This window comes from Lepisma saccharinum, chromosome 24, assembly GCF_977018435.1.
Source record: "Lepisma saccharinum chromosome 24, izLepSacc3.1, whole genome shotgun sequence".
Taxonomy (NCBI): domain Eukaryota; kingdom Metazoa; phylum Arthropoda; class Insecta; order Zygentoma; family Lepismatidae; genus Lepisma; species Lepisma saccharinum.
Window position 1 is genome coordinate 58,486,679 of NC_139252.1, and position 26,318 is coordinate 58,512,996.

Genomic DNA, 26,318 nt, shown 5'->3' on the forward strand with positions numbered 1-26,318 from the left:
GGAAATTGGGAAGCTAGGAGTGAGTAGCGTAATCTGGTCTGGAAAATTTCCTATAACGGCTGAGGGTTAAACGTGCTGACCCCACGTCAGCCCATTACCAGTTGAAGATCTCCACACCTCTACGTAGGATTGTAGGATGGAGACTGGCAGTCGGGAGATAGGCCAAGGCCCTTCGATGGCTGTCGAGCCACGGATTATTATTAATAATGTTAGACTACAAGAGAAATAATTGTACAATGCAAGCAATGCGTACATACAAGAAAAATCACACTCTACATGTATATGAAAAACGATTATGAAAGAACGAACATGCAGAAATCCCAGAAAGTGAACTTACTTCATCGCTCAAATCTCTTGACACATATGTCAAAATGTCCCTGATGACATCTGCGAAGAACTGATCTTTAGTTGCCAAATATGCTGATGTGTAAACAACTGCCAACTGGGCTTGGTCGTACAGCATCTTCTCAAAGTGGGGTACGTGCCACCGGTCGTCAGTGGAATATCTTGCAAAACCCTGCAATAAACATTTGGCATACAAACAAGTAAATATTTAAGGAAAATGTGTTTAAATCCAACATAAATACCAAATGGTACAAAAGATTAAAGATTACACAGGCCTGAAAACAGTTGACTTTTATGTTGTTTGGGTGTGATGATTTCAAATACGACCTTAGTTTTTAATCTATCACAGAAGGAGTTTTTCACAAGATTGTTTGATTTTATGTATTCTGGTCAAACATATTTCTTTCTTTAACCCTTACATGCCACGTGGGAAATCCAGGTTCGATTCCAGGGGTGGTGCATTAAGCAACTCTGGGGGTCACCCAACTCCAACCTACCTGGTTACCTGGGGCAAAACCAGGGGGTAAAGGTGGGTAGAGTGTGGTGCTGATCACACCACCTCCAAAATGGCCAAGATCGAGAATGTGTGGATCTCAACCCCCACATCCCCTAAATGTGCCTTCATGGCTTGGAGCTATATGCACAGGGAATGATGCTCAAGCTGTTTCTACCATATTAATCTTAATGAGGACGATTCATTTTAAGGTGGAATTTGAAATTACATCCTGCTCTAATCAAATATTTAATATCCCGGAAACTATGAATGCTAAAGTTGCAAATCACACTGCATTCTGTTCAGCATAAGGTTATGCACATATGTTCGAATATTTAGGAGAAACTACAGGAATACTAATTTTTGGTATGACAAATGAACAGACCCTACTGGCACTTTTGGGTTGGACCTATAATAATGGTAACATTGCAAAATGAAAATGTTTCCATGTTGTAGAAGTTTCTCTCTTTCAGTCAATACAGATTGCCTGGGAATTCAGGTCTTGAAAGAAAACTTATTTTATCATGCACAGTAAATATTCTAGCTTTGAATAAATGCTGTGAAGCTACCTTATGCATTTAAAAGTAAAAAAAATACCACTACAGTAAGCAATGTATGCTTAAGATTTCAAACTTGTAACAACTTTTTTCTAGATGCTTCCATAAGGTGCCATCAAATGAAAAGGTCCAACGGAAAATATCCTGAAATACATGTTACCTGCGACAGTGCTTTTGGGTGCTGTGTATACCCATCGGTGTATGTGACATGTCAGTGGCAGTGGATCAGCACATGCGCAATGTTGACTCAGGTGGCATTGGGTCATTGGCTAATCACTTCTCTTGCTCCCCTCTAGGTGAAATGTGGTGCTGTGTGATGGAACAATAGAGGAGCAGCTCACAGACGTGGCCATGGAAGAACAGCGTGGAGTGATACGCTTTCTGCATGCTGAAGATATGCATCCAGCAGACATTTACCGGAGAATGCAGGCTGTATATGGTGACAAAATGTGTACAGGACAAAACAGTGAGGAAATGGTGTCGACAGTTTCGTACTGGATGCAACACATTAAAGGACGATTCGCGGCTAGGACAATTGACAAGTACATCATTGATGTGAAAGTGAATGCTATTGACACTCTCATTCAAGACAGAAGGACTCACCATTAATGTCAACACATACTGCAAAACACTGCATCGTCTGCGGACAGCAATAAAAGCATAAGTGAACCGGAAAGCTCAGCACAGGCTTCATTTTACTGCACGATAATGTTAGTCCCCATGTCGCCATTCAAATGCAGGACCTGTTGAATTCTTTCGGTTGGGAAGTGCTTACACTCCGGACTTGAGTCCATGTGATTTCCACATTTTCGGCCCAATGAAGAAACACCTCAGAGGACGCCGCTATGCTTTGGATGCAGATCTGCAGGCTGCAGTGACAAAATGGTTTGCCTCACAACCCAAGGACTTCTTGTACCAAGGCATTCATCAGTTGGTACCCAAGTGGGATAAGTGCCTTACCTCATATGGCGAATATGTGTAGTCAATGTCAGTAAAAAACTCTCTACATGGAAATGGATCTTTTCATTTGATGGCACCTTATACAAGCACATCCAGAAAGTAGTACCCATTGGTAATAAAAAAGAACAAAAGAAATCTCCCACCTCCTCCGAAATAAGTTCCGACATCCCTGTCCAGTAGATAATGTTCCATCCCCAAAAAGAATGTGAAAATGTTAGTTCTAGTACAGTACTGTATTCACCCATGTTATCTTGTTTACTTTTTCTTGCATGCCTGCAGTGGTGTTTTATTTCCATAATATCTAATTAACATACAATAAATAAGAATTGTAGCAGTAAACCAGGTCAAATTTTCAGAATACACCACTGTTCTAGTAGTTGTACTGATCAAGAACAGAAGTGAACAGACATGCTTGTGTTCCCTACGATCTGAAACAAGCCTAGTCTATGAAGAATGATGGATTGATTGATTTGGTTTATTTTACTTTCAATTTCTGCTACTTTGGGCGAATCGCAAAGATGAAAATGAGTAAGGAAATGATGAAATTGATGAAGCGGAACTCACAAAGAACACCCATGCCCAGGCTGGGATTCAAACCCCGGACCTCTGACTTCATAGCATGCTGTGATAACCACTCTGCCATGGAGGTCAGTTAGTATATAGATAAGAGCACCAATGCAACAAACCTGAGATATGTGATCGTGAATTCCTCCCTTTGCCATCATCTTCAGCGTGTATGTACATATCTCCAGGGCATTCTTCCCTCTTTCGGTGTTGGGCTCCTTTCCGTATATGTGGAAAAGGAAGTTGAAGTTGACTGGCTGGGGGAACTTCGGGGCTTGCCCGAATCCTCCGAACTTAGTCTCGAAGCTGCCTGAAAGCTGCTGGAAGCATTTCTCCCAACACTCGGGCCCGGGCACCGTGGGGCCTGCTTCGGCTTCGTCCAGCACCACGGTCTTCTTCAACACCTCCAGAATTTGCGATCCCGAATCGATGAACTTCTGGCTATTTTTCTGCCACTTGAATGAGAAAAGAAACAAAATTAAAATTCTAGTTACCAACCCCAAATAAAGAAGGTGATATTTCATACAATGTCTCATTAACATCATTACATTAAACTAAACTAGATGATTTGATCTAGGGTAATCTGGATTGAACGTACAGGGTGCTCGGAAATTCCCCTTACAAACTCCTAGAGCAAGTAGAGGGGACTGAGTAGACAATATTTGGAATAGGAACCCGTGTCCGGAAACGCCATGACAATGTGTGGAATGTGCCTGTTTTGGTATGCAACCGGGTAGGCAGTACATGACGTCAGATCAACTGATGGCACGTGATGTCTACAAATTGTTGCGTTCCACTGTCGACACAGGTGTTGATCAATGAATAGTACGTTTCTTTTTTGTTCCCTTGGCATTGTTAACAAATAAATTTGTATTATGGACTGAGTCACACGTCATTCACTTCTGTACCTTACGTAACACCTCATTTGACATGGTTGTAATAAATGATTACACTTTAAGTCATCAGGTGATCTTCTGACGTCATGTACTGCCTACCCGGTTGCAATCCAACACAGACACATCCGACACATTGGTTTCCGGACATTCCAAATATTGTCTACTCAGTCCCCTCTACTTGTCCTAGGAGTTTGTAAGGGGAATTTCCGAGCACCCTGTATAAACTGAATGATTGATTGATATTAGGTTATTTCACATCGCCTTTCTGCCACTTCTGGCTAATCACAATGATCAAGATGCTTGATGATATGATGAAATGGATGACGGGACACCCATAAACAGGGGTAGACAAAACTAAAAGTAATTCCGACAATAGCCCCTTTTTCTCAGGAGCCAGGTTTATATTCAAATATGGCCCAAGAAAGTCATGATGCCAACTGAGATAAAGCTACACATTTTGAAATATGATCTCAACACATTTAATTTATTAATTAATACAAGATTGCATCAAAAGTGCGCTAGGGTGGCCTTCCTAAAGAAGGCCCAACTGGTACCAGCATGAACAACGATACAATACATTCTAATATATGGCCAACTCTACCACATCGCCGCAGATTTTAGAATTCGGCTAGCAACAGTGAAAAAAAAATTATAATGGCCTGTTTATTATTCTGATTTAATGGTACACGTGCTACACAAAAACACACACATATTAAAAAAACACTACTCGTTATTTTAAAAAAAGCTAATGTAAATTTCCACAAGCAAACTCAAAATATTAAAAATATACATCTTATTTAGCACTGTGAATTTGAAAATTCAGGCACCATGATGACCGGGCACCCTGTATTTCTCTACCCCTGCCAACAAAGAACACCCATGCCCAAGCCGGGATTCAAACCTGGGACACCTGTACGTTGAACATATAATGACAATAAAAGCTGTTGAATTAAACATGCTTCTCAACTGCTGATTTACTGATGATACTCATTGGAGGAACATTTACTCCACAGTTAAGTTGCTACATTCCAACCATGTAACATTGACAAGATCCATTGTAAAACTGATTATTTTTAAAGATTTGTAACCATTGTTGTAACTGTATCTTTAATCACACTAAAAATAAATGTCTGATGAAGGGCGTGTGTGTTCTCCTGAAATGTCACAACAAAAAAAATGTGTTTTTATGCTTGTAGCAACCATAGACTACTAGAGAAATAATTCTACAATGCAAGCAATGCGTACATACAAGAAAAATTACTCCACAAGTGGAGGGAAAAAAGATTTTTACAAATGTCACCTTCATGTAATTCTAAAAATGCCTGTTTCAATAAAAAGTATAGATGGGGCAAAATAACTGCTACTATGTGTATTGGCTGATATAGGCACATCAGTGAATTAATTTATTGGTAAAGTTACCCTTAATATTACCAATCGAATAGTTCAATAAATAGGTAAAATTACCTTTAATATTACCAATCAAATAGTTCAATAAATAGACTTATTATTTTTATGAATATAAAGGTACTTCAAGTCCTCTGCTTTCATAAAATAAATTTCTGGATACACGGTTTTTCCACAAGACAAAACCCACCGCAGCTGCTCAATTATATGGTTCAATTAAAAAGATGAATAGACCAATCAGATTCTGCCAAAATAACAGGGGAATCTTAAGATTTTGGCCAACCCCACACCAATCCTTGAGAACTAAGATGTGATAGGAACTTGGGTAATTGTTTTACACTGCCTTATAGGTATCATACTTTATGGAACGAAGACATCTGATTGGTCCAGTATGTGAATAGATACATCTTAGAATATATTTCACCAATGAAAAGCTCATTGAGTTTTAGTACACTAAGTAGCACAAGAGCTTTCACAGAAGAATGCCCATTGCCAAATCAACGAAAATTTATATGTGTATGCAGTGTTTTTCTTTCTGGGAAGAGAGGTTCTGCTACTATTCAAGTTGGTATGTTATTTTTCATCCTAACAACCACTCGGTATGACTTGAGATGACCGGACCCCTCTCCGATTTTCTTCATATTTGACTGCTCTCCAATGTTTATAGTACTGCTCATACTTACTACATATGTTGTCCGCATGAAGTACCTCATGTTAACATGCTCTGGTCACGTGTAGATAGTTTTCTGGATAGCTTCTACATTACCGCGATAATTCTTCACATAGAAGGTTGGAGGTCATATTTGATGACATGCACATGTGACGCTCGGAATGAGCTACTCCACAGATTCTACAGCATTGCCACACTATTGCTTTCTTACTTGGAGAAGAAGGATCGTTTGACAATGGCTGCAGAGAGGAGTGGAAAGTTTGTTAATGTTGTCCAAATGTATAGGTAGAGTGTGGAGGATTAAGGACGGGCATTAATTAAGAAACTTGGTGATTTCGGAGTTTTGCCAAAGGAGGGGACGTATATATGTGCGCGAGGGCATGTCCTAAACTTGGCGAGCTCAAGGAAGAAGAAGAAAGTGACAGTGACAATGGCAAGGAAGAGGAGCATGTGGAGTGTGGACTATAGTTTGGCAACATTGGATTCTGTGGAAATGGTATCTGGAAAACATTGAAAGTAAGTTTCTGTTACGTTCTATCCCGATTTCTTTAATATTTGGCATACTCACTAATTGATGCCTCCTAATCACGAATCTGAAGTTAAAATTTGTCGGTCACGTCTAGAAATTGTGAACCATTGACGCTAGCCTCATGAACCATTGGCGCTAGCCCCACGAACCATTGACGTGTGGTTAGGTTAATTTCGGTTAGGTTAGGCAAACATAGTTAAAATTTCGTATCATGCTAGTATCAGGATCTAGAAATTGCAAATAATTGTGAACCATTGACGCTAGCCCCATGAACCATTGACGTGTGGTTAGGTTAGGCAAACATAGTTAAAATTTGGTGTCGTGGTAGTATCAGGAATATATATATTTGCTTGTGAAACAAAAAATTTCGCGAAAATCGATGGTTTCCATTCCGAAAACTAATGCCTTATTTTCGCTTATTTTGCAATTTCTAGATGTTTCCGACAACTTTTAATTTCAGATTCACGATTAGGAGGCCTCAATTAGTGAGTATGCCAAATATGAAGAAAATCGGAGAGGGGTCCGGTCATCTCAAGTCGTTCCAACCACTCAAACTATTGTGATGCATTCATAAATGATTTTGCATACATGTAATTTCACGCAGCACACATACACACATTTTTTTTCATTAAAATAAAAAGTTATTAGTTTTATTCTAACTTATAAAAATGTACCAGAATGGTGTACCATTTTGTACCACTGTAAAAAAGCACTGAGTATATATGTATTTAAACAGTGTCTAAACTAAAAGTCTGTATTTGTATACATTAGCAAAGTTTCAAATACACTTACAAATTATGAAGAAAAATAATTCACATTTGTAGTCTAACAAATCTTAGATAATAAAGATATACTTGATTTAAACCTCTATTGAATCATTTCTTGAGTAACCTGTCACAAACCTTCAATAAGATAATTATTTATTATGGATAAGACTTTGTTCCTATTAGTATTAACATATGGTAAGCCTTCAAACATTTAAAGTTGATAATTCACTTGTAATAAGTTTAATCATGATAAATATATTAATCATTATACAGATGCATTACTAAAGAGCACCTATCTTGCCAATATAAACATTGAACATGATCTGTGCACAAGGATGCTTATGGATACTACTTAGCTGTCTGTATGTTTTCAAAAGATGGCGATTTCAGGCTTCCATTGCATCACCACTAATATAGTTCATATAAAAAAGGAATTGATAAGTATAGCAGCTCATCATGCTTTATTTGATATCACAAGTCCTTCTTCTTGACATAAGAATGTATTTTAGTATTGTAGAACAAACCTCTCTATTATAATTCTTTAGTTTCAGGCTAAAACCAGAAGCCTACAAAATTTCAAGGATCTGTTCTTTCCCTCCATTAATCATCAACCAGTCCAATGTTACCAGCTCCTCACAAATAATCACTAACAAGCACATGATAAAACTATTGAGTTTGAACTGTTTTTAAACATTTAGAATGAAGTTTGAACACTTTGTGAAAAGCATACTATTGAAACTGATTTAAATACAAGTACTGACGCCAAAATACATAATTTGTGACATAATCAACAAATATTTCATTAGATAAAATGATATTACAATTTCATGTATCCTGTCAAAATTCCAATAATATGCTGTGCAATGGTTATGGGTGCACTTGATTCTTTTCCACCACATTTAGTTCAAATATACAATTTCCAATAATATATTATGTACATTTTAAATATCTATGCAGTTTCTCTTAAAACAGTATAAATTGTCATAAAACATAATTAAATTTGATCAGGTAAAAAAGACATGTTATTTATAATTTCAACATCTTGCAATGTAGAAGCAAATGTCATGGTAGCCATACAGTATGCAACATTGTTATTCATACACATAGAATTTCCGAGAAAAAATGTCATATCTACTAGTAAATATAATCATTTTCATATGTACCTGGAAATTAATGTTAATGAAGGTTTCACCAACAAATGTCAATAAAAATGTACGTTCAAAGTGTATAAACAGAGTATATAATTTGAACGAAAAGTGAAAAACACGCTGTTTCATGCAACATTGTTATTCGTACAGGCAAGAGTTTCAATCTTCCTCGCATACAGCGCCACCGCTATTCGGGCAATTTCGTGCAGTTTGCAACTTCGTAACAAGTTTGAACATGCAGGTGCGCTCCCTGTGAAGCAGAATGCTGGCATAGGTATTGTTGTAGGCCTATCGTCTATCTATCAGTGTGTTTCAGCATGTTCGAAATGGGCAAGGTGAAGGAACTTAGTTCCGATCTGAAGGATGTTATTATAAATTTGGCCCTTAGAGGTTATTCGTTAAGAAAAATTGGACAAACAGTCAATAAATCACACTCCACAGTTCAATACATAGTAAACAAATTTAGAGAGGAAGGTTCAACACAGAATGTGTCAAGAAAACCAAAAGAGAGATGGTTGAATAAATGTGATGAACACTTTATTTTAAAAAGAGTGCAAGAAAACCCCTGACTAAGTGTTCCTCAGTTACGACCGTTAGTAGAATATGTTTCTGGCAGGATGATGTCCGATCAAACTGTCCGACGTGCCTTGTGGAAGCATGGATATCATGGCAGAATACCACGAAAGAGGTCGTATGTAAATAAGGTGAATCGCAGGAATAGACTTTCATTCGCGAAAGAACACATCCACAAGAACCAGGAATTTTGGGATCGTGTCATATGGTCAGACGAGTCCAAGATTAATATATACGGGTCAGATGGGATAAATAGGGTCTGAAGAAAATCAAATAAAGACAATTATCACATTAACACAGTTCCAACAGTTAAACACGGTGGTGGGTCATTAATGATTTGGGGCTGTATGTCGTCCAAAGGTGTTGGTACCATCCAGTTTATAGACATATCATGGATGCATATGTCTATTTGGGCATATTGAAGAACAACGTAAAGCAGAGTGCCCAAAAAATGGACATGCCGCCTATCTACAGATTCCAACAAGACAATGACAGTAAGCATAAGGCGAGAGATGACATGAATTGGCTAATATGGAATGTGCCCAAACTACTACAAACACCAGCTCAAAGTCCAGACTTAAATCCCATTGAGGGTTTATGGGCAATTTTGAAGAGGCGAGTCCATAAAGCAAGCGTCAAGTCCAAACAAGAGTTGAAAACTGTTGTGCAAGCCGAGTGAAATAAAATAAGCTCTGAAACATGTCGGAAACTGATTAATTCTATGAAGAACAGGTGTCAAGCAGTAATTAAAGCCAAAGGATACGCATCAAAGTGTTAGAACTGACAGTCAATTTGCTCTGAATATACTTTTTTCTTTTATAGTATTAAGTGTACGAATAGAAAAGTTGTACAAAAAATGGCATGTTTCTCTTTCAGTTTCATTTAATTTATTATTGTCATTGGTTATACAGAATTTGGGTAAGATTTTATGTTCCTAATGATATTAGTTATTGAATTGTAAAGAAACAATTTCAAAAGAGTGTATTTCCTTTCAGATAATAAAGCATTTTCTTTGAAAATCTGTGTGTACGAATAAAAATGTTACATACTGTATTTGCAAAGGTATCATAATTATGCAAATTAGTTCAAAAATAGGATAATTCATGTACTGCGACATTAAAAAATTGTAATTTTAGAATTTTTGGCCCAAAATAAAATTAGAACATTTCAGAATTATAGGTCACTTGAGAAATATACCTATTTTAATACTTGAAAATATTCAAATATGGATAAATATCATGATTTTTATTTTAAAAAATCATTTTTGTTGATTTTATTGATTTGAATCAATATTTTTTTTTATTTTTAAAAAAACATGCATAAAATTGCTTGTATGTTTTTTGGCACCATATATATAGATATGTGATTTTTATAGAAAGGCTTTTTCTAGTAAACAGCACTGTAAAATATTTGAACAGTTTGATTAAAGCAATTACAAAATTATATGTACGAATAAATAAACATTTTTCTACTGAACCTACCATGGAAATATTTGTTGTGTGTGTTAACGAAACTATAGTAATTTTCAGTAACTTCTTTTCCAGTGATAAACATTCTGGATCTGCTCTACAAGTGTAACTTAAAATATTGACTTAAATATCTTTATAGTCTTTGCAGTTGAATTTTGAAGATTTTTTTAATGGTACTTTGTAGTTTCAAAAATATCAGCTGCCATGTTTATTTACAGTTTAATGATAATGACACTATTTAAGATTAACATGATTAATATTTTGTATACTTTTCTACACAAAATGTTTGCTATTTTTGCCTATAAAAATCATTGAATTATAAATCAAGAGAAATGTGTGTTTACATTATCCTTCCTATGAGCTTCACAAAATCAGTACATGTATTTTATTTCCTTTATTTTCCTTTCTTAGAGCCTAATAAATGCCATTAAATGATTACGAGATTAATGTACTTTCACCAAAAGCGATTGTGATATCTACAAAATACTTGCACATTATTCTATAAATCATTTATTTAAAGCGATTTAAATCAGTGATTTTCATTTTAAAAAATCACCTGATTTAAATCACCTTGGTGACAGCAAGCTGGGTTGATTGTAAACTTAATGATACTTTATACAATATGAATTTTTAATGAGTAGAATACAACATTATATTAACATATAATAATAAAATTATTTGAAACATTTTTTGCACCAAACTGTGAAAAATAACACTGAACTGCAGTTCCAAATAGCATACATTCCATAGGGAAAATAAAAAAATAAATTCATCTCCTTAGATAACAAGTTCTGTAAAATTTACGTTGGTATGTTTGATCAGTAGAGTTATGCATTTTAATTTTTGACGGAAACAAAAATGTGAAATAACACACTGTAATATTCATGTTTCATGTTGTTGAAAAGCGTGGGAACATCTTCCTACCACGTTTTGTCACGAAATGATGCAAAATGAACTGCGAAATAAACTCTCTAACATGTAATTAAGACACTTTCTGAAGTCTGAATTATCCTGAGTTATGCAATTCACAAAAAATATAATAATTCTGCTGTAAATATTTGAGAAGCAAAAATGGACCCCCTTTACACAGGAATAAATTTAATACTCTTACAACTACAGACAAGTTTCATTGAAAAGGAAATGTTTATTTTGTGCAGTAAGTGTAGTTTTTAAATCATATTTATGGTTACATTCACAATTTTAACATCGAAATGCCATTTCATATACTGATCTTGATCCCAAAATGTGCCAGTTTTTCAATCCAAAATCTTAATCTTTTATTCACCAAAAATACGTGGCTTTATTTATCTGTATTGGTATACATTTCATATTTGTCCTTCTTTAATTAAAATGAATATGTATTTGTAGTTAGTACTGTAATTTAGTATAAGTTAAACAAAGGTGGCGGCACACACAACAAGAATCACACAAATAGTTATTAAGTAAATGACCATGATGGCGGTTAGGATAAATGTGTATGTAAAGGTTAGTCATTTTAGCAGAACAAAAATTGCACAATTGTTCAGCATAAAAATTTCACATCATGAAGACGTAAGCACTCTTTCCACACGCAAATAGCAAACAAAAATTGGGTCTCACACAGTTACAACAACATTTCTATGCACCTTATTGTGACATTGTTTGTGCAATTACCTTAACATTTTGAGTTATAGTGCTAGTCTTGAACGTATCGCCAGTTCGGCATCTTTGACAGAACCCCAGAGGAAGCCGACCAGACCTGTATCTCGTTTCGAGCCACCACCTGTTTTTCGGCAAAGCGCTGTCGTCACTTTTGCCTGCAGTGTTTAGACATTCACTGGAGATGTTTTACTCCCAAGGTTTTTATATTGCATAAAAAAATAGCACAACACAATAACACAACCTAGCAAAGATAGAGAACCGCAACCTGGTGTTTAGAAATCTCTAAAGAAACTGAATTAGCAACATCTCATTTAGTCCAAGTGGACTTGACAAGAGCTGTCATTTCTTGGACGGATGCTATTGGTGGGAAAGGTTTCAGGGGACGATTTATTGCACTCCACGTGGACCTGACATGTGGTTGTTGGGGGAAAACTGATCTTTCGGAATTTTCTATGAAGTAAAGTGAGGTTGCTTTCAGGACGACAACTATATAAACATTAACATTCATCTGCAGCATGTTAAAAATTATAGCAGATCAATACAGTACTCTTACAAACATGTGTATGTACTAATGAAACACCAAGTCTTTCAGTTTAGTACATACTGTGCAGGCTATTCCAAGGGATTAACAATATACTGTATGAAAATTAAAACTTTTTATGACCACTAGTCAATGGAAACCAGGTAAAGAATGGGGACTACTAAATATCTGTACTGTATTACACAAGTATGGTGTTACTATGGACTATTACCAGTGGTCGAAGTGAGGGGGGATGCAGGGAGGATGGTATCTCCCCAGCTAGCAAAATTTTCGCAAAGCATCACCCATCTGTCTCGTCATCATAGTCACCATGTTAAACCATAAGACCATCCTCCCAGCTAACCCCAAGGTTCTTCCAAACATCTGTTTAGGGTAGACAAAGTGGTGTTATGTGTTCCCAGCTTCTTGCTCTATTAGCATTAGCAGCTATGTCATGGTATATATTTAGATCACTATGCACACGAATATAAGTGAAAATCACTGCACGTCCTTGCTGCCAGAGTTGTTGCATCATGTGTAAAATCAAGCATGGAAAGGTTGTTTGTTTGTAAGTGGCATGACCTGTTCTCGACAATGTTTGTAGGATGCTCAATGCATCAGTGAGGATTAATGAAGGGGTAATTTTTATTTGTAAAATGTAAAGTAATGCTCGGTACATGGCATAGCACTCAGCCTAAAATACAGACATGTCCAGTGGTAAAGTGAATAGTTGTATTTCCTTATGTGTCAGAATGTAGAAGATGCAGCCATCTCCATCTGTACATATTGAGCCATCAGTGTACGTAAAAGTCGCCTTAGGCCACAAGTCTTTGTAATTTTCAAGTAATGAATGGTTCAAGGTGCATGAAGGTAAGGTGGATCAATACGATACAACAAACACTGTGTTCTTTGCTTGTAACAGCTGAGAACTACAAGAGAAATAATTCTACAATGTAAGCAATGCATACATCCAACAAAAAATATAGGCTAGGTGTCTTCCTTGGAGCATTTGCCCAGTGTGGTGTGATTCAGTAGATATTACTTTGATAAACTCACTAGATTTTATAAAGATCCTACTTCTTATCATTTAGCTCTTTATGTTTTTAACATTTTAATTTTCCACCATGCTCAAGAGTAATATGATCATAGCTATGTTACAATATTAACAATCTCTTAAGATGAAGAGTATTCATTACTAGTCAAAATGTTGAAATAAGTACATAAACACCACCACAATAAGGCATAGTAATTTTATTATAACTTAGTAAATGTGGCAACATGGTTAAATGCAAAGAATTTGAGGTCTTACAGTATCTCTCTATAAACACATGTTACTCTATGCATATAAAAAAAGCACTGGTTAGAGATAGTCACCATATGCACACACTACACAGTTGTGTTGTTATGATACCTGTGAGGTTAAAATGCTAAGCAGAGATTTAAAGCCAGGCTGCCCAAAGTAGCGATCATCGGGAGGAAAATACGTTCCGCCATGGACAGGCTTCAAATCGGGAGTTAGCCAAACACTCATAGGCCATCCGCCTCCTCCACGGGTCGCCTACGAACGAAAAGAAATTGATCATAGATTATTACCTGTTTCAACAGAGTCAGGAGTACAGACTTGAATCCGGGCCTTCCCCACAGGTCATGCGGAGGGAAGTACGTTCCGCCGGCCACAGGCTTCAGATCGGGTGTCAGAAAGACGCTCATGGGCCATCCGCCTCTTCCAGAAGTAGCCTAATTAGATGATAGAGAACAATGTTGTTGGTGTCGCTCTAAGACACTTTAAACAAGAATGCAAGATACATCTTGGATTGGGTTAGGTTGGGTTTGGGATTTATTCTACCAGGATTGTTTCTAAAATGTATGGTTGTTCATTGATGTCTCGCAATCGTACCATTAGGTTAACCATGACCTAAAGATGTTTAACCCTCCATTAGGCATGTGGAGTACAAGTGTCCCCCATCGATATGCATACTACATACGACTGCTTTTGTGTAGCTTCATGTTCTTTTTTGTCTTCGTTCAAAGCTTAGCTGTGTTGTTCTGTTGCACTTCTAAGCCACGTAATATTTTACACTTCTAAGCCACATAATAGTATAAAGTTAACATCAGTCACATGCTTGGAGATATTGTCCCACACGTGCCTAAATATGTAACAAGAAAAATATCAAAGGGTTGAAAGACAGAGCATACAGGAGATTCAGATGTTTTACGGAACATGGTTAGTGAGGAAAGGAAGTGCATTTGGATATATATTAGTGACAAAAGTGAACATGTGACTGAAAGTGAACATGACACTGCTTCGTTGTTACATATTTAGGCACATGGAGGAGAATTGTAGTGTACTTAATGTATCTTAAAGATAGTTAAAGCCTTAGATGACAGATGTACCCCATGTGCCTAAGTATATAACGGAAAATGACATGCCTAGCAGAGGGTTAAGATTAAGTTTGAATCTGGCAAAATGAAACGTTTCTCTTTAGCAAAGTACACATAAATTTGATGATACCTTTAGCACATACCTCTTGTTTCCCCCTTGCCGTGGGTGTATTTGAGACTTCTCACTGAAATGAGGGCAACATGTGTTGCTAGTTACTTGAGAATGAACCAACTGAATGCTGGCTTATGCGGCACGACATGCCACTATGATTGATTGACTGATTTACTTCACTTTTCTGTCACTTTTGGCTAATCACAAAGATGATGATGATTGATGATATAACGACATTGATGAAAAGACACTCGCAAAGAACAATCATGTCCAGGCTGGGATTTGAACCTGGGGCCCCTGCATGACAATCATGCAGGAAACCTAGGTTCAATTCCTGAGGAGGTGGAGAATTTTTTCAACGATGTCGCTGCATGGAGAGATTTTGGGGTTCACCAAGCCTCTAACAAAAGCTGCCAAGTATGGTACTGATTATATCACTATGGAAGTTGTGTATGTGTTGCAATGTTAAGGGAGTAGCTTCCCTTTCCTTTCCCAAGTGGCACTCACTTTGGTGTCAAATCTCACTCACAGGAAAGGCAGGAAAGGATTACCCCTTTTAGATTCGAACAGTGACAACAAGCTGTCAATTAACACATAGCATATAGTGATGCCCAAACCACTCCACACCACGACCTCTGAAACCAACCACTAATCGTCACTTAAATTAAATGTAATGGGTACGGAACTTTTATGTCTAAAATTAAGCAATTGCCCTTAGAGGTAACTTCTAAAACTAATAACAGACCTTCAGGGTGGAAGTTAGAAAAGTCATCTGCCTCCTCCCAGGAAAGGTCATTAAACAGACCCAGGCATTTACCACATGATGTAGCCTCATTGGGAGAGAGTGAAGAAGGTAAAATCAGATAGGTGTAAAACAAAGGAATAATCTGATTTGATTTGAATTGATTTTTGTTATTTAGTGCTGCTTTTCTGCCACTTTTGGCTAATAACGATGATCAGAATGAGTGATGACATGCTGAACTTGATGAAGAGACCTGGGAACTCTATAACTTGACAAGTTTATAAACAAGATGCTGCAAATAGCTGTTGCGCATCTCGCACCACATTTCCCCACTCCATTCTCCGCAGCGACGTTGGTTCGCAGTGTTGTAACCTGGAGGGAGCGGAATGGTCTGAGGATTTTCAACGAAATTTGTATTCGCTTCTTCCTGGGCTGTTTTCTACCTCTCGGAGTACAGAAATTCAGCTCACCTTTCTCCAACGACTCTTTTCCTTCTTTTAAAACTTGGCCTCCCCGATGGCGCAGTGGTAGCGTCATCGGCTTGTAATCAAGGGGTCCCAGTTTCGATTCCCGGTGGAGGCACATAGTGGTTTGGATCCCACTTTAAACTGTAGGTCCAGTCCCGATTAGCCTTACTGTGCATAAAGTGGACTTAAAACAACAAATCAATCCAATTCTTGTAAAACTTGACAAACCATCCATTCATTTAGATACTCCCATGGCGGCGCTTGTGGACTCTACAACATTATACTTAAGTTTATGTAACTACTCCTGATTTCGCAAATGTGTTGCAACATTGTAAACAATTTCTCTGGCCTGTCCTCAAAGGGGCTTTCCAGAGCAGATTGTGGATTTCGTTGGACCCGGCATGATTTGATTTTTGCATTTCAAAAATATGCAGCCAAGAGTAAAGAGCAAGAACATTTCAATGCTTTAAAAAAGAACACAGGCAAGCGTGTTATCAGATTGCCTTCTCGTAGCAATTGTTGTACGATAAACAAAAGAACAACCCCCCCACTCGGCTTTAAAAAAAAACAGGCCACTGCTCGATGTCGCATTCAGAAAATTAAGTCATTCGCCCAGAAGTTTATCTTCGTTATAAACCTTAACACGCATGCATAATACTACAGTTTACGATTCGCGCACCACACGCATTTTCAAAGACCGGATTAAATCAAATGAACCACTGATAAACTGATATGAGCAGGCACTGTCAGTCCACACAGTAAAAATTGTTTGTCATATTTGTTTTAGCTTCATTTTGCTGAGTTGGCACCACTCATAGTCTCAAGGCCAGACCCGTATGTAGAAGAGTGGTGGGGAGGATGACGTAATAGGAAGTGCTCCGCAATGATCTGCACATATCGGGACTTAACTTGTCAGGCTATAGATGTGTTAAATACTCCACCACGGGGGCCAGACAAAACCAAGGAAGAAGTTGCTCCTGTCATGATGGTGAGTTCCCAGCCAGATATGAAAGTGTAATCACCATAACAGGGAAAACCTTTCCTTGTTCGTACATTTTTAACCCTCTTATCCTCTACGCCTACTGTTTTAAAGTTTAAATTTTGTCCATCCTCCCGATGAAGCTACATAATGTGATGAACACTAGAGGGAAGAAGAGGTATGTACCAAAAGTGAACGTTACTGCTTCCAGTTTGCAGGTGTTATGAACAGATCAAATGGTTCTGTAAAATTATTGTTGACTATCATTTTTTCATATTTGAATTAAAAATTACTGTAAAACCTGATTTATGACATTTGGTTTGATGCAAACTCCACGTGCGAGTCTGGAAAATAAATATTATTTGTATTTTATTTTTATGACTGGCATACATAATAGCACAGGGTGCCAGGATAGGGTCCTGATCTAGGAACAGGTATTTCTTTGTGGGTACCTCTTCATTAAATTTCATCTAATCATCCAATCATGGTAGTTATTAGTCAAAAGTGGTAAAACAGGAAAAAAAGACAAACACAGGCTTATCTTTTGGGGCATTCTATGTGAAACTGCTCCTGAATCTCAATTTTTTAAAATTAAATGCAATGCTGTAACTTTATCCTATCTTGTGAGTGAAGAATCTACAATTGTCTTTTGGGTTTTTGGTATTTTATATATTGTTCATTTATTTGAACTTTTTGATTTACTTATGTTTTCTATTGGGTCCCACCCATGACAAAAAAAACAATTAATTTTCCCATAAACTCCACTAGAATATTCAAAGATCAATTACCTTCTCTCTCTGTCTTAAATAATTTACTTTTCATTTGACAACTGACAGAAATTAAAATAAATTTGTTATAAAGTGAAGAGGCAGTGTTTCGTCTGTCACCCCCATGACACAAAATTGTTCACTTGTAGCTACAAATCTGGGAAAGTAATTTAATGGTAGTTATGTTCAATCAACAGTGTGAACTTTCATATCTCACTGCACAGAAACTGTAAGAGTAATGTTGCTTAACTATCAGTAGAACAGTTACTTTGATATCGAAAATGTAGTCCGCGTGTCTCACTTGTGACAATGTTTTTGCTTGCACATTTAAAATTATAAATGTTCCCCTCATAGCTGTTGGTCAGGCATCAGACTTCCATTTTTGATTTGTGACAAACATTTTCTAACAAAGCATAAAAAAGTTAATACAAATAAATCTGTGACTTAGGAGTGACATAAAAAGAAAACTGCAAATAAAACAATGATTAGTATTCTGACTGGAACTAAAATAACTGAAAAATAAACAATTCTCACATAACCCTCACAAATTAAAATAGGGTCGGTTGGGGTAAAATGGGTATAGTGGGGTAAAACGGGTATAAACAAAATTTTATTTAATAAATCCTAAACTATTAATAGTATGCACCAGTAAAAAATATCATATATGCATACCATGACTACATATTATATCATGCTAAAAACATGTTGGCAACACTGATATTGGCTTCTCAAAAAGAAAAAAAATTTCTTCACAGGTGTCAGTGTAAACAAAACAACCAGTTTTAAAACATTGTGAAAAGTGAACCTGAAAACAAGAGAAGGCAGATCCAAATGTGATTAAGGGGAAAAAAATCTAAATGTGCCAAGAAACTGTTTCAACAAGTCAAAAGCGAAGATGAAGACGATGGGCCTAACCTTGCCAGATCATTAAAAAATGACATAGGCCTAACTATAGGGTCATGGGTATCTGTCCATTATCAGCGCGAGTGTGGCAAAACAGTGAAAGAGTACAGGGGGGCAAGTAACTGCTCAGGATCACCGTAATAAGGATCGTTATTCTGTCAATTTTTTTAGTAAATGCGTAAGTGAAGGTGAACGCTACATTTTTCCAGAAAAAGATGACAATGAATGGGTGGAAGTTGGACAAATTGTTGAATTATTTCATGTTCCAGACTACAATAGGAGATTTTTCAATATTTCTGCTACAAATAATGGACTATGATCACTTACTCTACCTACATAACACATATTCTGGGGTAAAACAAGTATAATACTTGTTAAAGCTATGTTTGACTTTGAAAACATGTACTATACCGGTTTTCCCCCCATCCATGGGGTAAAATAAGTATAGTGTAGAAATGGTAATCATTTTTATACGAAGTGGTCAATCAACTTATAACATGCATAAAACTATTCTAGAAAGTCACAATGCTGAGCTGGAACAAAATTTTAAAGAATAATGTTTAATTGGAATTCATTATAAAACGTCAAAGATGAAAGGGGGTCATTTTTATACCCATTTTACCCCAACTGACCCTATACATTTTGCAACACATTTTTGTCATTTTAGGTGCCAATATACAAAGTGTAAAAATTGCAATCTACAAGCTAAAGCTGAAATTATGCAATTTGTTAGGATTAGGTTAGGTTAGGCACCGCCTTTCTTGATGCCTCAAATTGTTCCGATACAAAGTAAAAAAATCATGGGAAGCTGCTATTTCACATTTATAGTGCTTTTTTTTTTTTTTTGTTAATTATTATTGCTAAAGAAATTCAACCTAGTAATTTGTATTTGCACCTGTTGATATATACATGTTATACGAAGTGGCATAGTGAAAACATGGGTGGTTTCGTGTTGGCTGTCAGAATTATTCTGTGCATAATACAGCATGTTTGAAAAAGAACTCCCTAGTTTTAATGTGTCCTAGAATCTGTACAAATTGACATACAGTATTCTAGTTTGTGGTGTTTGATTCATCAACTCTCCAAGTTTGACACCCTTGCAGTTGGTAGGTCTGCTTGACCTTGAGACGGCACCAGTGCTGTGTTTTTTCCTTTGTTCCCTCAGTTCAGTTCCGGCGTTCGTGTAGTGCAGAGCAACTCAGCAACAATGTGTACTCCGCAACAGAAAGCGCAGTGTGTTATTTGGTTTGTGAAAACTGAGTCAGTTATAACAGTGCAACGTAATTTTAGACGTCAATATGGTGGTGAACCACCTACAGCAAAAACTATCCGTCATTGGCTAAAGTCTTTCAAGGAAACCGGTAGTGTTTTAAAAGGTAAATCACCAGGTAGACCGAGAACTTCCGAAGATGATGTTGAACAGATCCGTGTTTCGTGTGTTCGGAGCCCGAAGAAGTCGTTGGCCAGACGTAGTCTACAATTAGGAGTGCCTAAAGGTACAGTGTATGATGTTGTTCGTAAAAGACTAAAGTTGCGCGCCTACAAATTGCAACTGTTACATGAAGTGAAACCTACTGATAAAATCCAAAGCTATGAGTTTGCTGTTGACTTTCTACACAGAATTGATGATGACAATTTTTTACCAAACATTCTCTTTTCTGACGAGGCTACATTTCATGTCAGTGGAACAGTTAATCGTCATAATTGTAGAATTTGGGGGGCAGAGCATCCACATGAAGTTATTCAGCATCAACGTGACTCTCCCAAACAATGTCTGGTGCGGCTTGATGGAAGATCGTGTGGTTGGTCCTTTCATTTTTGTAGAAAAAAAACAATAAACGGGGACGTTTACCATGACATATTGACAGAGTACGTCTTTCCCCAAATGGACGATATTGAGGCGGAAAAGGGGCTTGTGTTTTTCCAACAAGATGGCGCCCCACCTCATTACAGTAATCAGGTGCGTGCGGTTGTTAACACTTGCTTTCCAGGAAGGTGCATAGGCAGGGCTGGCCCAATACCTTGGCCACCACGAAGCCCAGACTTAACCCCACTGGACTTTTTCTTTCGGGGCCACATAAAAAATGTGTACAGTGCTAGGATCAGAGACATCAATCATTTACGGGAAAGAATCGTCGCTGCGGTTGGGACAGTTACACCTGAAATGTTGGTGAATACGTGGCGAGAAGTGGAATATCGTCTCGACGTGTGCAGGGCAACAAATGGATCCCACGTTGAGGTGTACTAACATTGAACAAAACTTGAAGGAATCCTCTTTCATGATATGTACTCATTGATGTAAGTTTTCATTACTTTCCCTATTAAATTTATACTTAAAACTAGGGAGTTCTTTTTCAAACACCCTGTATACACCACAGTGTTTGGCAGCAAAAATTTGGAAAACAGTGCTCATTATAAATGCGTCAATACAGTATTTATGGTTTTAATTACAAAAAATAATAACCTTACTTTTAAAATGCTTCAAGTGTTACTGTTAAATAATATATTTATTGTGGTTGTGTATTTATTTAATATCCGCGGTGGCTCAGTCTGTAACGTGTCTGACTACCATGCTAAAGGTCCCGGGTTCGATCCCCAGCCGGTTCAAATCTGGGAACTTTTCTAACGTAGGAAGTGGCTACGGTGCCAACCCAGCATCGAATGACATGGGTGCCTGGGGGAAACCCTGGGGGGTAAAGGTGGTCAGGGGCGTGATGCTGATCACATCACCCCCACTCACGACCAGATCAGGAAAGTATGGGGCATTATCCCCACACCCCCTACATGCCTTCATGGCATGGTGCTAAGCACAGGGGAGCTCTTTACTTTTTTCTTTTTTTTATGTATTTATTTAATACCTACATAATGACATAAAAATAACAGCAATCTCTTAGCTTCAATTCCTACATGCGGAAAGGAATACGTGGGACAGACCGGGAGGAGTATGCAAATTAGGTGGGGTGAGCACGATAAAGATGTAAAGGAGGGTATACCCAAGACAGGATTATCTGAACTTATATTAGTTAACTGGCATAAGATCGCCAAAAGAGAAGTCACCAGGAAAATTAACAATAAATTAGGTAGGAATGTGTATGAGGCAGCCTATATATGCGCAGATAATACGAATAAACTCAATAGGGATGACGGAAACTTGGAAGACGGCTGGATTAACTTTCTTAAAAAATGGGATAAAGCCGCCGGGAATAGAGACGAGATGGGCTTCCATGTTACACCTGAGGTTAGGGAAGATGCCGAGGTGGAAGTTGAATTCACCTTGGATTGGTGACTCACGAGCCCCAGTTGGGTAAAGACTGGGGGGGAGGAGTTTTCCATCTCCAGGTGTGAGCTGACACCGTGCATTCGCCTACCTCGAGCACCGATCGGCAGTTCGCCTTCATCAGCTTTGAACGTTCTTTTGTTTTTATAGAGTATTGCGCGGTTAAAGTATGTGTATTTTACATCATCTTTTTAGAACGTGTCTTTTCCTATACCATTTGACCTAAATCCTCAACCAACACTTTCTCGACGAGGCACCATGTCAGGTGTCTGAAAACATCGCTTCAACCTGAAGAAGGAGGTAGTATAACCTTCGAAATGTAGTTCGACAAATCTCATGCTCACACACGTAAGTTACTGATTTTTAATCTTTTAACCTTTAGTTGATATCCTACATGATTTTGTAATATACTTATTATGCTATGCAGCCATGGACGTCCACAGGATTTTTTCCAGGGAGGGGCAAGGAAGGTATTTTTTCCAGGGGGGGCAAACAAGCCACATTTTACCCAAAAATAGTGTTGTTCCCTAAAAAAACATTGCTTAAATTTGAATTTATGGTGTTCATGCAATAATTAACACATATTATTGTGGCTAAAATGAAATTAGTGTGAAATACATAATTTTTGGTTGACTTTCGTTTTCCAGGGGGGGGCATGGCCCCCCTTCCGGACGCCCATGTATGCAGCAGTAACTTTGATTAATTCCTGTCAACAAAAATTCAATTCTTTTGAAAACAAATAGCCACACTGATGAAATCAGAAATAAGGTTTTGGTGCTACTGAAGGACAACGCCAAAGGGTAAAAGTTTAAAAACTGTCAAAATACAATACCTGAATAAAGGTCATATAAATTTTATCAACATCAGGTCTTTCTTCCCGATCAACTTTGATGTTGATAAAATTGTCGTTCATGACTTTGGCGATTTCTTCGTTCTCAAAGGACTCCCTCTCCATAACATGGCACCAATGGCACGTTGAGTAGCCAACGGACAAGAAGATCAGCTTGTTCTCCTTCTTGGCTTTTTCGAAGGCTTCCTCGCACCAGGGATACCTAAAAGTAGGTTCATCCACCATTAATGAGGCAAGTATTGCAAATACTACAACTGTAGCTGCGAAGTGACATAACATGACATATTTCAATATCGCATAAAAAATAGGGCTGAGCCGATACCGATCGATAATGGAAGTATTGGTTGGAATATAATTATTAATACCTGACGATACTTTTCTGGCATCTTCGTCTTTCACAGACTCCGCAAAAATGCCATGGGATACTTTCGACGAGTCTCATTGTCCTGGAAATTACGCAAAATGCAAATTCTTTAAATTTTGCACTATTTTCATGTGAAAAAACTGAATTTTGTAATAATGTATCTGAAACATATAATTAAATTCTGATGTAATTCTCAAATATTTAAAGCAAAAATACTGGTAAATTCATGCACAAAATTAGTATAATTCTTAAACACTAATATTAATCTATATTTTGAACAACTTTTAATTATTACAATTTTCAAGCATCGGTATCGGTGGGAATCGGTGAGAGTATCGGTTCAAAGTGGTATCAGATCAGCCCTAATAAAAAAACATGATATCCTAATATTTCTTGTAACTCTTAAGGCCAGCAAAAATAGCATTTTTCAATATCATAAAATTTACACCTTGAAACTGGGTTTGTTGCTCTAAGACCATTTTATGCACATATTAGCAATTGGGACTGGACCTACAGTTAAAAGTGTGTTCCGAATCACTATGTACCTCAACTGGGTATCAAACCTGCGATCCAACCAGGGAAGTCACATTTTTGCTCCTTAAACATGACAAAACTGAAATAAATTCAATATTCACACAAATATGTAGAATTTATTCAAGTTTTATGGTATTCAAGTAAAAAAATTATAACATATTTTTTTTTTTTTTTAAAAAAAACTGTTTCTGAGGGCAGAAGAGTACTATGAACATGCCTACAGGCTTCCAGAATACATATATTGCAATTTATGTTAGCTGATTGGTCAACGAAGAGTATATGCTTAATGAACAATCATTTAAAAAAATATAAATTAGCTTACAACCCTGAATAGCAACACACAAATCAAGATCAAATTAAAATTTAAACAAATTTTCATCTGTTCATTATCCTTTAACCTACACACTTTTTACATTTTTAACATATCCTAACTTCTTGAATAGATTATGTAGCATACATTATACCACACTACCAACGTTATGATACATCCTCTTTTTAGATAATAAAAAGGGAGACAGGTACGACACCCCACTAGATCATTGGATTGGTGTACTTGTGTGTATTCAACTCAACAAAAAAGTCAAGACTGAATATCCACAATCCTACAATGTAATGCTATTGTGACAGGGAATTAAAATTTTACTCGATTTCAGATTAATACTGTTATGCAATACTATGGAGGAACTTGTTTTATACCTGCTTGCCTCGTCAGTGTGACACCCAATAGAGAGGAGACATATGATTGGTCCGGTAGGTAAAATATGTGTAACCAATCCAAAACACTCAATAAGTGTGCTAGCACCAATAAGTAGCAAGCATGAGAGCTTTGACAAAATAATGCCCATTGCCAAATCTACAGTGATTTATGACTTTGTATATTCAAACAGTGTGTAACTATTTTGCATAAAATATTGTATCTATGTGCTTTCAGCCAAGTTACAAGTACACAAGTACACTGACAAAGCGATAAGAACAAAGAACACTTCATGAAAATATACTCCTGTGGAAATTAATAATGACAATGACGCAACGAATCTCTTATCAAAAGTCAGACTTCGGGTTCCCTCACTGAGAACAAGACACAAAAATCAGCGGCGTATATTCTGGGTCATCTAGGTAATCGCAGATGACCCGGCTGTATTTCTTTTTTTAATATATATATATATATATATATATATATATATATATATATATATATATATATATATATATATATAAATTTCTTCGCAATATTCTTCCAAACCAATTTTGATGCATACATTTCTTTGCTTCCAGCGTGCGAATGGTTCCAACCATTTGCCGCTGAATGTCCAGGAACCTTTCTCCAGCCGGTGGAATGACTTCAGGGAATCTCACCCTGACGTCATTCCTCCCGCTTCCCTTACAACCCTTGCCGAGGAGGGAGGAGAGAGGAAAGAGGGGGAGGAAACACTGCTTCTCAGGCGCGGTGATTCTGTGCCCAGGGTAACCTTCTTCTTGTGAGAGTCCACCGGTCGCACTCTCAACCTTCAGAGCCTTTTCCGTTCCCTCCGCTGAACTAGGGAAAACATACCTGGTAGAGTGCGAAGAACAGGTAAATTGAATAACATGGCCAAACCAATTCTACGCTAATTTTCACTTTACATTTGCTTCTGTCTTGCTGATTTCTGTTACTTGAACATAAATTTATCAAAAGGAAAAAGCTTAAATATTGAAGATGACGCAAACTAAATTAAAATTCAAAGCTTAAGCAATTACACGGAACTGAATATTTTTTAAAGGAAGAGATATCAAAAATAAATTTTATATATATATATATATATATTAGTTAATTTAAATTGCTATATTCCGCCTCTTTAGATTAATAGTCATGAAGATGAACGAATTAAACATAAAACGAAAAAAACACATCAGGCACGTAGTCAGGTGGAGGACTCGGGGGGCTGAAACCCCCTTCCCCGAAATCCTACAAATATCTAATTTAAAAAGTGTATAGTGGTAATTAATTTTACTTCATTAGCAGGATTAAACACCTTGCATAATACGTTGTAATAATCTGAGATTCATCTTCAGGACTTCTAACCCCACTGTTTCAACTTTATGTGGCGGCTGCTAATAAGGGATGATCCCCATCCTGAAATAAAATTCTGGCTCTGGCCTGCAATGATTCGAACTTTTAAAACCTGTCATTCATAGGGAATTTCATTCTGAGCCAGGAACACAACAACAGAAGTTTGGCACGTGAAACTGAATGCGTGTAGTCGTTGGCTTCGTGCTATGCTTCATGTTTATTATTTATTTAGGTGTTAGTGTTTGTCGTGATAGTGCTGTGTTAAAGGGTAATGTATGTGATACAAGATTTGCTGGTGAAACCTTTTGGACCAAGATCTTTTCAGGAGAAGTTGCAAATTGTTAATACAGGTAGT

General features: G+C 37.2%; 1 protein-coding gene across 2 annotated transcripts in view; it reads right to left on the reverse strand.

Annotated features, from left to right (window-relative positions):
* LOC145978227 (spermatogenesis-associated protein 20) overlaps positions 1–26,318 on the reverse strand; it is a 161,122-nt gene that overhangs the window by 123,374 nt on the left and 11,430 nt on the right. Inside the window, exons 3-6 of one of the 2 annotated variants that reach the window (XM_083110699.1) lie at positions 22,998–23,217; positions 13,948–14,094; positions 3,042–3,374; positions 338–517 (exon numbers count right to left, since the gene is read on the reverse strand). In XM_083110699.1, the coding sequence (XP_082966825.1) occupies positions 338–517; positions 3,042–3,374; positions 13,948–14,094; positions 22,998–23,217 (880 nt within the window). Of the gene's footprint in view, positions 1–337; positions 518–3,041; positions 3,375–13,947; positions 14,095–14,129; positions 14,274–22,997; positions 23,218–26,318 lie in introns of both variants that reach the window. The other variant, XM_083110700.1, reaches the window with a different exon arrangement.